This window comes from Copidosoma floridanum, unplaced genomic scaffold (genome assembly GCF_036245765.1).
Source record: "Copidosoma floridanum isolate Cflo_tuat_1 unplaced genomic scaffold, Cflo_Japanese_pri ptg000001l, whole genome shotgun sequence".
Lineage (NCBI taxonomy): Eukaryota > Metazoa > Arthropoda > Insecta > Hymenoptera > Encyrtidae > Copidosoma > Copidosoma floridanum.
This window is the reverse complement of record NW_028321878.1, coordinates 1,353,484-1,370,652: the sequence shown is the minus strand read 5'-3', so window position 1 is coordinate 1,370,652 and position 17,169 is coordinate 1,353,484. Positions and strand designations below refer to the sequence as shown.

Sequence of the window (17,169 nt, the reverse complement as noted above, 5' to 3'; positions counted from 1 at the left end):
TCAAGTTTTGTACAGTTTACTCAAGTAAATGAATTAAATCATTTTTTTTTTTTTTTTTTTTTTTTTTTCATCACGCTCGCACGCAGATTTTTTAATTTTCTTAGACACACTTAATGGTTTTTTGTTTTTTAATGTAAGTGTGTGTAGTGTAAAAACTAGGAACATACCACAAAGTTGACAACAAAAGTAGCTCAACAGTACACTGCTTACGAGGACTAATCAAACAAAATATTCACATCTTTGAGTTTTATTGTGCTTCGTGGACGTAATGAGTACGTGGTAGGTATATATATATAATACATTTCTAATGTAAGCTGAGAACATTGGGACAAATTTCGGGACCCTATTCTTTTAAGCGTATAACAGTCAATATAATGTATAAGGTTTGCCTTACATCCCTTAATACTTAGAGAATCTGTTTTTTGGGAATTTCGTCATTATTTTTGTGTGATATTTCGGACAAAAATATTCATCACGTTTATTCATTTGTTTTTATCGAGAGTCGTTAATTTGTGGGTTTTCCCTTTTACGGCTTATTTTGTGCCGCTGAAGAAAAAGTTATCACCAGATTATATCACATTCACAGGTTTATACGGTGTATATTTGCAATATACAATAAAATAGCTTACAGAATTTTTTTCACAACAAAACATAGCATTTATCCTCACTTGGATTCAAGAGTCAATCTTGTCGATACTAATATTAGTTACACTTGATACGTGCTCATAGCAACTCTCGCAGGTAGGTATTATCCGCTAATAATTGTTATTTTGTATACTTAGGTATTAACCTATGAAAATATTTTTCAAAAAAAAAACCAACTTTCGTATTTTCTTCGACTGAGAGCAACAAGTTCCAAACAGTTAAAATAATTGTGCAAAATCAAAACTTTTTAAAGCAAAAGCTCTGCAGTGCTACGACAGTGATTTCAACACGTTTTTCATGTTTAGAATTTCATAACAAAGTATTGTATGGTGTCAGTTGGAAATATTTTCTTTTCAGTAGGAAAGAGCTATAAAAGTTTTCGTCCATTGAAGTTGCTGCATTTCAAAAAATCAAGTAACTTGTGATGCTTATAAAACATAAGATTAGTTTAAAACTACGTAGTGTCAGTCGTATTTTTTGTATTTATGGACAAAAAATTATTCAATTAAGTATGTACTGGCTTGACAAGCGCAGAAGAGTTGAAATTTGTATAGAGTGTGCGCGTATAGATGAACATAAACTGTCGAATTACAAAATCAAGTAAGTTGATGAATCGACGAAGCGGTGGCTCCTATTAAGGTTTCGAAAAACGATATCGGAACGGTTGCGTCCAAACGAGTAATTCTAAAGAAAGAAACATTTTTTTTTGTTGGTAAGCTCATCAAGTTCTTAATTTAATACTGTGATACCTATACTTAATTAAAATTTAAACAGTTTTTAAAAAATTTAACGAATCATCATGGACAATACTACCGATAAATTAAAAACTGACATCAGTATAGTTCGACTATTTGGTATTAAGTATAGGAACCTTTCATCTTTACTTTTTTAAAAAGTGTCGTATCCATACAAACGCATAATTAGTTTAAGCCAATACAAAGTGCTACACCGTTACGTGGAGTCCACATTTTCAATGCTAATTATGCGCTCAACATTTTTCTATGTACATAAAATTAGAATTCTAAGCATTCAACTACACAAAAAAAAAAAATAATTACCACAAACAAGTGGAAGTGGCAGTACAACTTCAACTATAACGTGGTTTGACGCACAAGAAAATTATAATCATGTGTGTAAGTGTGTGCAAATACTTTTACTGAGATTGTTAAAAATGAAATCATAAAAATGTGTATGAATTAAAACGATCTATGTGCATTTATGTGCTTTTAATCGTTTGTAAAGTAAAATATGCTTATAAATATTTTTGTACTCGAAATGAGATTCCAGCGTTTCTACAATCATACATGATTGATGTACTCAATTTTCAATTTTTTCGTAATGATTTTACAAAGATTCGAAACGATGCATAATACAATACGATATGCCTAAACCACAACATCGACTAAGTAGTGCAGTATCTCTAATAAAGTTAAACCAAAAATGATTTCAAGTATGTATAAGGCATTCCAAAATTTGTGAGCGTGTTTACTACATGTCATAAAGTTCGCATCCAACATGGCAATAATAAAAGTAAAAATGAAGTAATTATTGTGATTAATCGTGTACAACTAAACGATGCGTACAAATCTCTATCTACGATATATTTCACAGAAATAAAACGTGTTCTCAATCCAAAGTGATGGAACTACGATTATATATATATTAGAGTGATTGCATACATCATAATAGTAATGATGATAATGACGATTGTGATGGTGATGGCGATGGTTTATTGTTCCCACTATGTGTGTAAGTGTGCGATCAAAACAATAATATATTGTTCTGTGTGTGGCATTCAATCTAGGATTTACCATTGTTATTGAAACACGGAAACACTGCGTTCCACACTCGGTTACAGAAGCCCCGCGCCCTGTTATTCCAGTCGGCTATCGTGTTATCGTTTTTTATTTTGTCGTTACCTGTTGCACAGTGAATCAAACATACGATTAATAAAGGTGTTATTTTTTTTTCGTTACAAAAAAAAAAAAAAAAAAAAAAAAAAAAAAAAAAAAAAAAAAGAAAAAGCGTGATCACGTATAAAAAGTGATAGTTCAAATGAGTTTCGTGTCTCACCTGTGCCGTTTGTTTCTCCGTTAGTTTTAGCGTTCTGAGGACAAAAAAAAAAGAAAAACAAACAAACGGAGGAAAAGTTGAAATGCCATTGAAAAAAAAGGGGGTAAATTGGGATCGAACCCTCACCTGCTCTGCTCTCTTTGCAGCTTCGATTTTGGCCTTTTCCACGATTTCGGCGACAAACTTGTTGGCCTCGCGCATCAGCTCCTCGTCCCTCATGAAAGCGGCCTTGCGCTCCTCCAGACTCCCGCTTCCGCCCGGGACGAAAGTCTTGTCCGCTTCGTCCGCCGCCGGAGACGTGAACGTCAACTTCATCCGAGCCGTCTTTTTCGGGCCCTTGGTTTTCTTCGCTCCCTCGGTGCTCTGCATCGTCACCGTTGCCGTTCAGCCGATTTCAAGGCGTTACAACCGAAAACTGCAAATACAATTCAAACAGCGATTTTCAAATGTGCTCTGCCAATGCATTGTTCCTTTTTCCTCGGAATCCGTCCACTATACTTATATATATGCATAACATACACACAGTGCGCAAATATAGTGTTCCTCCCTCTCTCTCCTCCAGCGTATCCGAAGGTAGGTAAGGTAGATATCTGTTTTTCAATAAATTCACAAAAGATTTATACACAGAAAATTGTTCAAATACACGCGAGTCCGAGGTTACCTGGATGTAAATGTAACGAGCGCGTCAGACTACCATCACTTTTCAAATTGAATATTGTTACACTTGGTTGCAATATATAACGACACTTTGGCCCAAGATGAAAATACAGAGGTTTAAAAACCGTAATAAAAAAGAAGACGCGACAGTGATTGTTTTGCAAAAACCAAACGAGAAAGCACAGCGTCGAGCTTACCTGGGAAGTGGAGACAGATCGATTGTTGATAGGCGGGTACGAGTTGTCGGTGCAAGCTCCGTTGATCAGGTGCATCAGCAGTTACGCGACAGGAAAAAAAAAAAAACGCTCGCAGGACAGCTGCACCAGAGCCGCGCCTGGTGGCTCGTTGTACAACAACAAAGAACGAAAAGGAGGAGGAGGAGGAGGAGATCGGAGCAGCAGCAGTTTGCGAGTGTATGGCATATACGTGCGTGCACAACTTTTTTTTTTTTTTAGTCAGCAGGAGCTCGGGGATCCCGGACAAAAACGAACAAGCGGTACGTACACGTATGACACGATACCTGCACGGAAGAGCCCGGACTGCAATGTGAATTTCCAGCAGTAGCAATAACAACAACAACAACAACAACAACAACAACAGACACTACTACACTACACCCACGAGCGCAAGCGCAGTCAAGGTAAAAAGCTCTCCAAGCGCGTCAAGCTCCTGTGCCTATGTCGTGTGTGTACACATATACATATAGGGTAGTGTAGGGGGATGATGCTCGATCGCGACCCCGATTGCGAGGGGGGCGAGAGTGACAGCTGGGCTATCCCTGCATTACTCCGATATTAAATACTTGACTCTGAATGTATAAACATAATAGTGTGCTTACTTTGAGGAAGTTTTATTCGAGGGGGTGCTTGAAATTTTTCAAACCCTCGGTTAATACAACCCGAGTTTGACTATCTTTGCTTGATGGAAGTAGTACAATTTTACGGCTATTTTTATTTGGGGGGTCTTTAAAATGATTGGATGGAAAGATGGAATGGAAAGTACGATGTTTATTTATTTAAATGTATTATAACGTATTACAAAGCTATTTGGAAAAAAAAAAAAAAAAAAAAAAATTGTGTATGATTAACAAAAGGGTACTAACTGACAATTTCGTAGTAACGAGGTCGACCGATACTTGCTTGCTTAAAAAAGGTTTTTGACCCACAGACCTACAACAGTTTGTACATCGTATATACGTAAGTATGATGATCGATCCAGAGGGGGTGTGGGCGCTATCGCAGTCAACCACTTGGCAAATCAACCTTATATTTTTTTTTTTAAACTAAAATTTCTGCAAGCGCTTATAAAGAGCATCGGTGCGGTCACGCTCGTATATTCAACGCAAGCGGACGGTAAGATCGTTCGTATGTTAATTTTATTGCGTTCCAAATACCACGGGCTGCAAGTATCAGAGGAGTACCATGAAATATACTATACGTTTATGTATGTATAGGCGAGCTCATACCTCGAAGCGAGTTTGAAAAGGAAGAGTAGAAGGAGTGTAGGTGGCGAGAGAGTGGTCTCGTCGTGCCTTGCTTACTCCGCCCACAATCGATATTTCGAGCGAATTAACGAGGTGATTGCGCCTCGTGGATAAATTATCGCTCCGATTCTCCTTCTTCTTCGCTCGTAATAAAAAAATTTTTTTTTTCACGCCTCACTCTGCCTCTATACAATATATATACGTCATAGTGTGTTTGCTCAGCTCCTTTTTTTCTCCTTCCCTTTCTTCAACTCTCAGTCCTCAAACATATCCATACTGTTGCTTCCTAAGCTAGTTTGGCGCACAATTTGTACGCCCCACAAAAAGGCAATGGATACAGATATGGCCAAACGTACAGGAGAACTTATCATCATTCGAGCCGATCATCGAACAGCAGCGAAACGTCGAGCAACGATTACTATTCCACTGTCATCGCCGTTCTCGACGACACCGAAGAAATATATGATGCGTGAAGCGACTCTCGCGATGACAATGTCCGATCGATCGGTACACGAGGCGCGTGACCCGAGTGGAAACTCGATGAATTACTCGAGGGGCTCCGATCACGATTTGGCTCTGCGCGTCTTCTTCTTCTTTCTGGCCGCCTGTGCGCGCTGATGATACGCCCTCCAAGTGCGCTGGATCACGCGAGCCGCCCGGCTCTTCTCAAAGTGCTCCAACTGCTCGGCGAACACTCGCATGATCGCGAGCTCTCGTTCGCTCTTGAGCCTCGCGTGGAGATCGGCCAGCGCGTCGTGCTCGTTCTGAGACGTAACAACTTATGTTATTCTCATTCACGTGACATGGTACGTCGTACAGCTTATACATACCTTTAGAGTTTCGTAACTCGCGGCAACCGATCGCAACTGCTCCGCCAGTTTGTCCCTCAGCTCGTTCAACGCGGTCAGGTCCTCGTCGTAAGCTTTTCGAGCTGCCTGGCGTTTATTCTCCGTCGCTTTACTGAGCAAACAACAACAAACCGTACATACGATTTACATAATTATGAGGGTACAAATGATTAACTCCCACCGACCATTGCTCCCTCAGCAATTTCTCCTGCTCCAGGTGGACCCTCGTCAACTCCTCCAGCATCCTCTCGTGAGCTCTCAGCTGGTTCTCGACGTTGCTAGCGTCTTCTCTGGCGTCGCTCACCAATACCAGCAGCCTTGCCTCGCAGTTTTTTCTTTATTCCAATCAACGATTATTTTCAATACTCAACGACCATCGAATATCACCTTACATTTTCCGCTCGAACTCCTTGCCGCGCCTCTCCTCCGTTTCACTGATCGTGACGCTCAGATCGGCAATTTCCCCTCGAGATTTTTCCATGGCGCTCTCGTACCTCAATGTTTCCTCGGCGTAACTGGTCTCGAGACCTGCAGGTACAACATAGTGAACCATCGCAATTGCCAGAGTGCAAATAATATTTTTGTTGTTTCGCTTATACTTTCAATCCTCTCCGACAGTTCGATTATGGTGGCTTCGGCGTTGCGCAGCTCGACTTTTCGCGCGCGCAGTTGGTCCGGTGTCAATTTCATCCGATGCTCCGCGATCCCTCTCAGTAGGCCCACGCGATCGACGATGAGCTCGTAGTTACGGCGAAAGTCCTCGTTGTCCCTCGTCATCGACAAAACGTCGTCTTCGTGTTTGCTCAGGGCGTCCAAAATCCCCGTCCACCGGAGTTTGCGTCTCGGGTGATCCTCGTACACGGCAACTTGGAGAGGCTCGTCTTGAACATTCGAAACAGCTCATTATGTGATATATCCATCACGTACTCGAAGGCTGTCGTTTGAATTTACCGTTTTTTGCAGCACCCGCATCCTCGTGAGCGGCGTTGCATAATTTGCACAGCTCCTCGTATTCCTTGGCGTGTTGCTGCTCGAAATGATTTTTAAACTTGGGATCCTCCAACAGCAGGGGCAAGCAGATCTGGAACGAAAATGTACGGTTTTACTTTCAATCGATGCACGGTATTCGCAGAAATAATAATAATCCAACTTTTTCTTTTTTCAATTTACCGCAACATTAAATTTTCTCGAGAACTCGTCGAGCAGTCGAAGGATTTGATCAACGGCTTCCTCGCGAATTTCCATACTTTACGGGCCCAAGTATATGAGAATGCGATATGTTTCTTGTTATTTGGCCTTACTTCGACATATACTTACCTGTTCGCGCTTGGTTACGTAAAACACTATTTGTTGTCGTCTGTTGACGCGCGTGGGTGGATCTCCCGACGCACGACGAAACCATCAAGGCCGCAGCATTAATTTTTCTCCCATTGATGACCGCCTCGTGCGGCATCAGAGTTATTATTGAATCGGAATCATTGAATGAAAAACAAAAGGATTTAACGAAAGTCTCGTTCAAATTTTGCGCAAAAAAAGTTGACTTAGTCACGTGGTGCTGTGTACGCGCGTTTTTCAAAGATCGAGAAGCAGAAAAAAAATATGAATTGTCCATGTAAAATACTAGTATGGTTCACGAGTATGGTTGTGCAAGTCGGTGGTTAAAACTACTAATGAGCGAGCGTACCTATTTTGATTGTTCGATAAGCGACCTGAACCTCCTGAAGCGACTCGTTGTTGTCATAGCGAGGAGTTTTCGCGCCTGTGTCATCTGTATATCTGTACATCTGTAATTTGCAGTTGTCATAACACGGTTGGAAAACATCACAACACACATGGCGGTAAGCGATGTTGTTTGGTAGTTTGGTACTTTCTAACCTACAACAAAAGTGGGAAAAAGAATACAATTGTTTCAAATCTTCAAGAATATGGATAGTTCTTCGGAATCGCAGACTCAGGACGTAGATAACATTGAACAGGACGAGGACGACTCTGCGGAAAACGCAGAGTCGGTCGACGACGATGTAATCGAAAACTACGGTATACGACCTACGCTTGAAGAAAAGTGAGTTGTCCTTGTGTGTCCCTTGTCCCAGTGCACATTGCAATCTTATTGTGGTTTAATTCGGCACAATTTACAGATTCAAGCCCTTGACTGCTAAAGAAATTATTCATAACGTCCTCTTTGATCAGTTGTCTACGAAAAAATATGACAAAATAGAAGGGCAAAAGTGGTCCAAAGACATTGCCAACATCATCCGCAACAAGATTAAAGGTATGAACTCGATAGATTTTTAGTATACATGACAAATGAGTTGTTCTCATGTTAATTCCTGTTATTTTAGAGCTTGACGTTAAAAAGTACAAGTTTATTGTTAATGTCGTTATTGGAGAAAAGGTTGGAGCTGGAGTGAAAATGGGCACCAGGTGTATATGGGATGCAGAAGCAGACAGCTATGCCCATGACAGTTTTACAAATGTAAGATTGACTTTTTCGTGAGCTTACTTGCTATTATTTAATGTTCAAGTTAAGATTCAATGTCTCTTGTATTCTTGTAGGACACGTTATTTTGCGTGGCAGCAGTTTATGCTGTCTATCATTACTGAACTCATCTCTCAACAAGAATGTTTCTAATACTTTGTTGTAAGAAAATGTTATGTAAAGTAAGTGGTACCGTTAATACGTTAATTATAACTTTAGACTAAGCGAATTTTCAATCCTTTTGATCTCGCAAGGACTTTATTGACTATTATAATAAATAACTTATTAAAAGCATCCATTTTTAAATGGCAATGAGCATGTTGTAAATATCGCAAAAGCAACGCTGGCAAGAAGTGTGACAAGTATAAATAAATAAAGACAAAGGGATCAAAAGTATCAATGAAAATAATTATTTTTCTAGTTGTTTTATTTTGCATTTATTATCATAATAATTTTAGATTGTCAATACAGCTCATCAAATTAAATTCTTTTGTTTATTAATAATTTATAACTGATTATTCTTACATATTAAAAAGTACAAGCTACAAGTACGGGTTAAAAATATTTAAATATGAAATTTAAAATAATCTATCTTATAAAAGTACAGTTACACGTTGAAAAGCTGGTATTAAAAAGTAAGACGTTGGAAACTGACAACAACAACAAAAATAGAAATGGGAGTAAATCTTCAACATCTATATAAATTAATGTAATCTATGAGATGGACGGTCGTCGCGGATAGATACTGAGAATATAAAAAGCATTTAATGGCGCTTCGTGTAGAACCAATTTTTTTGTTCCTTTGTTTACGGGCAACAGTAAATTTACATGATAACACATGGTAAGGCACAACATAGTGGCAAACAGACTGGCACAACAGCTTTTTTCGTTTTGGTTTTCTCTTCGCTCTTCGAGGACGATCCATACTCCCAGGCACCCCTCTCCTTCGACCAGCCACCCTGCACAAATAAAAACACCATTATCAACACTTTCTAACTATTCTGGAGTTTAAATTCAAAGAGGTCCAGCAAAAATGCTTACGCTGCTCTTTGACATTGCAGCCATAGACTCCTCCTTCCTGGAGTACTCGCCGCCACCCGTGGCGGCCATGGCCTCTCCTTTCCGAGCAAACTCCCCAGCACCAGGTGGGTAGTAAACCGGTGGTCCAGCCACGTTCTTGCTTCTGACGATTGGAGGCGTGTGCGGCACAAAGTCCACCTCCTTCTTTGTCGTGCTCCCCTTGGTCATGGTCTTTCTCACCTCCATCACCTCCTGCAACATGTACTCATTCGTAAAACAATGTTCACAACAAGGAATGACAACCAACCACAACGGACCTCAGAGTCGGAGAAGGAGGCCATGAGATCCTCGATCCTCTTGGGCGGCTGCTGGCGGGGACTGGCTGGCCGCTCGCTCGTAGGAAACGGCCTAGTTGGCAGGACCGACTGTTGCTCGTCATACTTGTACACGGTGGTGCTCGCGTGGTGGGACGACGTAGTCTCGGGGTAGTAGGGCCTCGGCTGGGGCGGCCGACTCCCCGAGTAGTGTTCCTCGTACTGCTTGACGGTGGTGCGCTGGTGGGACTCGGGCGCCGGGGCTGGCTGCTGGTGCTCGTACATGAGGCGCTGCTCGCTGCGGCTCATCGAGGAAGTGGAGGTGGCCGGGTAGTCGGGGACGCTCTGCTGCAAGTTGTACCTCTCGCTCCGACTGACGGTGCTCGTGGTCTGCAGCGGTGGCGGTGGCGAGGCGGCCCGGTAAATCCGCCGGTCCACGTAGACCTTCTCCTCTCGGTGGACCCGGTTCGTGCTTGGCGATGGCGGCACGTAGGCAGCCCTCTGCTCCTCGACCTGTCGACGAACCCGCGTTAAAAATCGCGTCCCCTCCACGCTTGGCCATTACACAACGCGACTCACATGGTACGAGATGGACTTCTCGGCCGTGTCCCTGGGCAGGGAGACGTAGCTCGAGGACTTGTCGAGGTTGATGTTCCTGGTGAGGCTGCTGCTCGAGGTCGTGGTGTAGTTCTCGGGGGCGCCGGGCAGCTCGTACGTGTAAGTTTTGACGGTCTTGGTGACTTTGGTGTTGGGGCCCGGGGCGAGGCTTGCCGGGATGGGACTCGACGAGCTGGGAATGTACTCGACGTTCGTCAGCTCCTCGGTCTCGTCGCTGCGCACCGTCTTGATGTTCTTCCGCGACGATATCGGGCTCGGCTCTGTGTAGGAACCTACAAGCGTTTCGCACACGATTACGCGTGAACAACCACAAAGCGAAACATACAAATACGTATACGATTCCCTCACTCGTTTCCTTTAGGTACTTGAAATCCCTCTCCTTGGACGTCGATGTGGTCGTCGTCGTAGGTGCCACGATATTTTTTGTCGATACATCTGCCTTGTAGATCTAAATAAAAAAAAAAAAAAAAAAAGAAGAAGCAATGAGTCACGCCGAGCGAAATTGGCACGGGCTCCGGAGAGACGAATAAAAACTCACGATTTCTTTGTCGTTCCGCGCAAAGTCCGGACTGTCGCGGGTCGCCCTTGCGGACGACGAACTCGACTTTTCGAACGTCCTTTCGCAAAAGTCGTCGCTGATGTGAGAAAAAAACAAGTGTTAAAATAGCTACTACAGCCATAACGAATAAAAATACCATAGTTATAGCAATACTCACACGATGGATGCGTCGTTTTTGGTGATTTTGCTGGTCTTGACCCAGGGCTCTGCGAGAAAATAAAACGTATGGACGTAATAAGTACGCGAAGGAATAACAGAGAGAGAGAGAGGGACGAACGGATGCTGGGCCGCGTATAAGCTGATGGCAAGGTCGCGAGAGAGCGAGGCTATAAAAGGAGCGCTCGCGTACACGTATAGAAAATATGGAGGGCGCACGCGATGAATAAGCTTACGTACCGAGGTTCTGTCCTTCCTGCTGCCTGTCGTAGTGGTAGGATACCTGCTTGTAGGCGACGGTCTTGCTCTGGCCGGGTTGCACCTGGAACGATTCAATACAGCGGGTTTGAAAAAACGGGCGCGCTTTATTTTTCGATTCCTATCGAGTATGGACTAAAGTTTTTTTTTCTTTCTTTTTTTTTCCCCATCGCCAACGACGCCGACTCGTTTGCCTTGTGGCCGCGACCTACAATTATCAACCTTTTTTTTCATACAAAAGCGCCATCGTTTGAGAGCAATGAGTGTTCAACTATACCGGAATCAAACGATGAAACAAAACGTTCATTTTTATTTGCCGATTTGAAAATACGAGTGCTGAGGGTTTGGCGTGTGGGCACGCGGCTTTCCTCGAAGAGCGTCGATTGAGCTCGACCCTCGTTTTCCCTCACGTGTTCACTCGAGTGCACTTTTCGCAATTTCATTCAAAACTCTCGTGTGTAAATCTTCACTTTCGCGCGATTCTCGTGTTGATTGTCCATTGTGTACGGGGGAGGCACCACTCGGGCTTGACTTTCTAGTACAGCCGATGCCGGTGATAAAAGACAAAAGGGAGACTCAACTTTTTCCTTGTTCCGAGCCATGCTGGCGGCGCTGGAGTTTCGCGATCGAAGGAAAAAAAGTTGCGCGCAACAAGTAGTTTCGGAACCGAGCGGAGATACCGGACTGCCTCTGGGAAATCGAGATTGTCGCCGCGAGTCGGCTGATGCAGCTGCGTAGGTGTAGCGAGCGATCGGTTGGAGATCGTGGGAGACGCTCTCCTCCTGCCTTTTCCTGCGCTACCATATTTGGGAGATCGAGACATTCAACACCTACCTCGTACACCCATACGTTACAGCTTGTGTGTGTTTTTTTTTTTTTTTGTTCCGACTCGTAAGAAGTGACCTTTCCGAAAATCGCCACTCGTATTTTAATTAGCTGGTCTATTTCCGGGGGCATAAATTTCCTTTTCGCCGGCCCAATTGAACCAAACGAAATCGCGTGGACACGTGCCAGAAAAAAAAAAAAAAAAAAAAAAGTATTTCATACATGTACTTACGTCTTGGAGTTCTTTGTCGAGCATCTCGAGCCCAGGGATCCCGGAAGCCGAGCCGGCCGGTCCCGTGCTCACAAACTTCTCGATCGTCGTCGTCCGGCCCGAGGGCGACACCGACCTCAGCGGAGAATGCCTCCTGAAAACAAAAATGGTCCAATTGGCCACTGGGGGGTGTGGTTCACGCGCCCAACCCTTCGCAAAACCCATTCAAGTTATTGTACTCATTTCTTATGAAAAGTCAGGGTCTTACGTGGTTTTGGTTTCGATGATCCTCTCCTGCCTGGCGCCGTGATGCGCCGTGCCCCCGTTGGCATTTTTGGGCGTTTTGACGCTGGTCTGCAGGTCGTCCAAAAGCGCGTCTGCGAACAACCAGTGCGATTCAGATGCGTAACGAAGGAGGAGGAGGAGGAGGGGAAAAAAACAGAGTCGCAATGCAGCAGCACCGGCGAAACTAAAGTGGTATTACCTAAATTGTTATCGAGGTTGCCGGCCGAGGTTGACGAGTACGAGTGGCTGCTCGTGGTTTTTCGACCTACAGCTCCGCTCGCCATGCTGGTGGCTGGTACGGCTGACCCTGCAACGAGGAGAGGAGGAAAAAAAAACATAAACAACACGAGCGCGACCGTGTGTGGGACCATCGTCTTGGGAAGCGGGGGAGGACATGCAAAAAATATACACATTTGCCGGAACCTCTGACGCAAACGACTGAGTTTGGTTTTCTCTCGAGGAAAATAAAAGCTCTGGTTGTACCCTGAAAGTCGGGCTTTTCTTCTTTCGTGCAATAGTCTTTGATCTCGCGAATCATCGACTCTATTTCGAGGTACCGTTTGGGGAAATAAAAGCTCCGATGGAATTTCGCACATCGGTGTTACTACTCATAAATGCGTACTTATATAGCGATGCGTCATCTTTCTCTCTCCCAGCGGCTACATATTATACTCTGTCGGGGAGAAAATAGAATATACGTTATTCGCGGAGCAAAAAACGATGATAACAATAATTTAAAAATTTCCAACTCCTACCTGTTTCCTTTCGTAACCCGGCCACTTGCACGTATACATAAATTGTGCGCTGTCATATTTATTATTCTATAATAACGGCGTGCGAAATTTATTACATTATTTAAGAGTTTTCAGTAAGTGCGTAGGTACTCTATAGTCTGTTAAATTCATCTAATTGGCCGTAGCTGCGAGTTGCACTTCATTAGAATATTTCTCGAGAAGCGCATACGTAAGAAATTTTCGAGCCGCGGATTTTAAGTAAACTAAAAAAAAAAAAAAAAAAAAAAAAAACAGCTCAAAAGACACTAAGAAGAAGAGAGTGGTATTATAATATAGATATTTGGTTTGTATAGGCGAGCGTGGACATCGTACAGTGAATGAGTTGCAATAATAAATGATGAAAGATGAAAAAAATTATGCAAGGCTACGCTATAAGCTAGTCAAGTTCAATAGTAGGTATAATTATGTAGAGTGTGGGTGCAATCGAATGGGTGATACATGTATACTTCTTCATGAATAAAATATGACACGAGAGTAACATCGTAAGAGATGTGTCTTTGTCTCGTATCCGTCAAGGGGGGGCCCCCCCTGAAATGAGAGTTCCCGCACATTATACCCTATATGTATATACGTGACGAGACGAGCAGGAGAGAGGACGGAGGCTGCTCCGCGTGCTATGGTTATAATACACACCATATGAAAATATGATATGCTCGTGAGACACACAGTGCGGACAGTGTCGCGAATCAAGAGAGGCTGCGTAGCTTGTAAGTAGGTAGCGAAAAGAGAAGAAAGAGCCGCCCCGTGTATATATATTTATACACATGTGAGTACATTAGTCGCACGAAATGTTACAAGGTCGATCCTAAGGTGGCGGCCGACAGCAGGTATATATGTGAAGCGGCCGCGCCTCTTGTGTTGTTGCACTTGCATCAATCATCGGATGAGCCGATGAGGTTCCTATACCAAAGGTCATCCCATATCGGCTCCGCAAAAGCCTCAATATGCGTACACACGTAGGACATAATTGTATTTTGGACGGCCGGGGCGGACAAGCACACGCGCACACATGGTTTCCCGATGAAAACCGAGCCGACGCTATTTTCGGCCTTTAGCGCCGCGCTCGAGCCAAGTCCGCGCATTGGGTGTTGAGGTATATACATATATATAAGCGCGTACCATATCTTGTACGAGACGACGAGCGGCTTAATTTCCCGCCTCCTCGCGAACTCGACCAAAACTGCCAACTCTCGGGGGCTTGTGCACTCTTGTACCCCATTGGCCTGTTTTCACTCTACTTATGCTCGAATGCGTTTGCAAACGTGTCGAGTTGAACAGTATCAACTAAATTTCTATAGGTGGAAAAAAAGAAAAAAAAAAAAGAAAAAATTTATACCGAAATTATCTCATTGTTTGCAATCTAGAAATTGAGTCGAAAAAAATAAAAGATAGACCAGACGTGCAAATTTATCCTCATTTAAAAAGAAAAGGAAGCAGATTATTTCAAGAAAGTAGCTCGCGCGACGTTTATTCACTACACCAATATTGCGTATACGCCTAATAATTATTTTGCAACGGAGACAAACGAATAACCCAATGTACCCCGTCTCTATGCAACAATTATATTTAGCACTATAAAAGCATCATACGGGCTCACGAGTGTTTTTGTCACCTCGTTTCACTCGTATACATCAAAATATTGTACGATGTGTATATCGATCGCCGTGATCAATCAACTAATAAACGTAGAGATCCGATATTCCGAAATCGGCAAGTACAGGTAATACGTATAATATATTATGAGTGACAGTGCCCCAACACTATTGTACATAAAATATACGCGCACTCACAACAAGAGTCACTCGTGCACGCTTCTTCTTCTCCTGCTGTAAATACCTAATAGAGACGCTTGGACTGTTAATTAATCATTGCGATCCGCCACTTGCTTCGAATCGAATATGGGTGGTAGAAACAAAAGGCCAACGGAGCAGTGAAATCGTTGGATCGATTTACCGGGCGTTCACTCTTCAGTATTGGTGTAAAAAGGAAACTCGGCGAAAATATGCGAGAGAGCCGATTAACGCGCAAAGTGGGCAGGTATATAAGATATTATGCGTCGAGAGCGCGTGGGCGCCCCGCGACATGTTATACACGCACCCGAGTGGGATGATGGGAAATTCCTCCTTGACTCGCTCGCTCACTTTTTTGCCTACCGATTTTTCCGCGATCCTCCAACAGTCGGACCGGCTGTAAGCACAACGAGGCACTCGCGCGACCGGAAGGCCCAAAGGCTCGAGCACAGGTACAAAGATCACAAACGAGCCGGAGCGCGTGCGGCCGCGACAGCTCGCGGGACGAACTAAAAAGCCGCGCGTACGTCCCCTCGGCCCTATGGCTCTCTCTCTCTCTGCTCCGCTTATGCAGCGCCGCGTTCTCTCTTTTTCTTTCTCTTTTTCCCCTGTGCTCTACAGATGGTCGCCGCCGGCTCTCTCTCTCTCTCTCCCACATGCCATATGTACACTTTCGCTCCGCGGCACCCACGCTCACTCTCTCTCTCTCTCTCTCTCTCTACGTACTATATGATACGTTCGCCCACCGATTTTTCGGCGCTCGGTGTTCCCTTTTCGCTCGCCGCCCCCGCCTCGCTTCGTTTGTTTTGCTTCCATTCTTATTTCGAAACGATGATGCCAGCGCTCCGCCAAGGCGACCTGCTCCTATAATGGACACGCGAGCCGTGGTCCCCCGGTGAATCGGCCGAGAAAATCGGCTTCTCGAAACCGATCGATCCATCTTGTGCTCCACCTCCTCCGCGTTATACTCGGAAAATCCCGCTTTTCCGCGGCTCGCGAGCTTTCCTGTATAATAAACACGCGCGTGACGTTTTCTTCTTCTTCTCCTTTGATGCCTCTCCAAAAAACGTATCTCTCTCCAGCCAATGACGAGATGAGAGAGTTATAATTGATGACTTCCCATTTGGTACGCACATAAGATGTTCCACTGACGCGTCTCGCGTCGGGATCAATTTATTTTTTCCTCTTCCTCCCCCATCCATCCGCGGTTAATTGCCGAGAGAGAGAGAGCAAGGAACATCTATATAACATATACGCGCGCGTGGTGTACGAGCAATCGACGGAGGGAGGGAGGGAGGAAAAAAAGCCCGAGTTTTGAAATTGAAATGAGTTTTTTTTTTTTTTTTTCTTTCTCTCTCTCGGCGCGTACCTATGCTTGTTATTTTTATGGGTGGCAAACCGAAATCGCTAAATTCCATTGTATACGTAATTACGCCAACGCGAATGCTAATTACTAAATTATACGCAAAGCCGTGTATATTTTCGCAAAATACCAAGCGCTCGGATGTTTTTCCCACTGGCTCGCGTGTCGAGATGGATCTCTCGTTGAGTATAGGTATCTATGTCGTGTTGCGCGCTCGCACCAGCTGAGAAAATATTTTTTCATCGATGCCCTGGAAACGATAGATGTGCCGCGCATCTTCCTCACGCAAAGTTAAACGGCAATTGTGCATTCAAGCGGTGCTGGCCGCATAGCGTCGTGCACAATGAGTATAGACACGGTAGGTTGTATACTTACGCGCAGAGAAATGGTACATCATATCTATACGTCTGGAGTTTTGAGCGTATAGCCTCAGGGTCGACGGGACAAAAGAGCGCCGGCCGTCATTGGCCAAACCAAACTCGGCGAGGAGGTGGATGCACGAGTATGACGCGAAAAAGCCTTTTTCTCCTCTCTGCCCATGAGTCTCGTAGCAGCGGTGACAGATACCTGTATCACGTAGGTGTACATACCTATATATATTACGTGCTCCACCGGTGGCCCGCGTTTCTCTTTCCTCGTCTCTTCCGATGTGCTCGATCTTCCTACAGGTATGTGTATATACATATATGTGAGCTCCCTGCCTCCCGCGCGTGGACACTCGCTTTATTTTCATTCGCGGATTCCGGTCAAGGCCGCGCGAGCCAACTTAACGCGTGGGATTTAGCACGCAA

At 44.0% G+C, this 17,169-nt stretch overlaps 4 protein-coding genes across 9 annotated transcripts; 1 reads left to right on the top strand and 3 right to left on the bottom strand.

The window, feature by feature from the left end:
- Positions 1-579: 579 nt before the first annotated feature.
- LOC106645957 (uncharacterized) lies at positions 580-3,921 on the bottom strand. 2 transcript variants are annotated; one of them, XM_014361941.2, is made up of 5 exons: positions 3,573-3,921; positions 2,845-3,133; positions 2,719-2,752; positions 2,457-2,564; positions 580-1,329 (listed from the first exon to the last, which is right to left on the bottom strand). In XM_014361941.2, exons 2-5 carry the CDS (start codon positions 3,085-3,087, stop codon positions 1,280-1,282), a joined length of 435 nt encoding a protein of 144 aa, XP_014217427.2. In that variant the 5' UTR covers positions 3,088-3,133; positions 3,573-3,921; the 3' UTR covers positions 580-1,279. The 2 variants fall into 2 exon arrangements, with proteins under 2 accessions (XP_014217427.2, XP_089448792.1); XM_089592666.1 differs by lacking the exon at positions 3,573-3,921 and having other exon boundaries at positions 2,845-3,202.
- Positions 3,922-5,421: 1,500 nt separating this feature from the next.
- LOC106645947 (uncharacterized) lies at positions 5,422-6,951 on the bottom strand. Its single transcript, XM_089588522.1, has 7 exons — positions 6,877-6,951; positions 6,658-6,787; positions 6,306-6,587; positions 6,099-6,234; positions 5,892-6,041; positions 5,689-5,818; positions 5,422-5,622 (listed from the first exon to the last, which is right to left on the bottom strand). Exons 1-7 carry the CDS (start codon positions 6,949-6,951, stop codon positions 5,422-5,424), a joined length of 1,104 nt encoding a protein of 367 aa, XP_089444648.1.
- A 226-nt stretch (positions 6,952-7,177) lies between these two features.
- Positions 7,178-8,558, top strand: LOC106645956 (dynein light chain Tctex-type protein 2B). The gene is made up of 5 exons (XM_089592227.1): positions 7,178-7,544; positions 7,629-7,768; positions 7,845-7,978; positions 8,049-8,182; positions 8,263-8,558. The coding sequence occupies exons 1-5, from the start codon at positions 7,539-7,541 to the stop codon at positions 8,308-8,310; spliced, it is 462 nt and encodes a 153-aa protein (XP_089448353.1). The 5' UTR covers positions 7,178-7,538; the 3' UTR covers positions 8,311-8,558.
- Positions 8,559-8,594: 36 nt separating this feature from the next.
- LOC106645946 (uncharacterized) lies at positions 8,595-15,505 on the bottom strand. 5 transcript variants are annotated; one of them, XM_089592078.1, is made up of 12 exons: positions 15,379-15,505; positions 12,631-12,738; positions 12,415-12,523; positions 12,168-12,300; positions 11,093-11,174; positions 10,854-10,902; positions 10,676-10,772; positions 10,486-10,585; positions 10,099-10,409; positions 9,523-10,032; positions 9,227-9,469; positions 8,595-9,144 (listed from the first exon to the last, which is right to left on the bottom strand). In XM_089592078.1, exons 2-12 carry the CDS (start codon positions 12,713-12,715, stop codon positions 9,010-9,012), a joined length of 1,854 nt encoding a protein of 617 aa, XP_089448204.1. In that variant the 5' UTR covers positions 12,716-12,738; positions 15,379-15,505; the 3' UTR covers positions 8,595-9,009. The 5 variants fall into 5 exon arrangements, with proteins under 5 accessions (XP_089448204.1, XP_089448134.1, XP_089448158.1 ...); XM_089592008.1 differs by having other exon boundaries at positions 9,227-9,457; XM_089592032.1 differs by having other exon boundaries at positions 9,227-9,457; positions 15,323-15,382.
- Between the last annotated feature and the right edge of the window lie 1,664 nt (positions 15,506-17,169).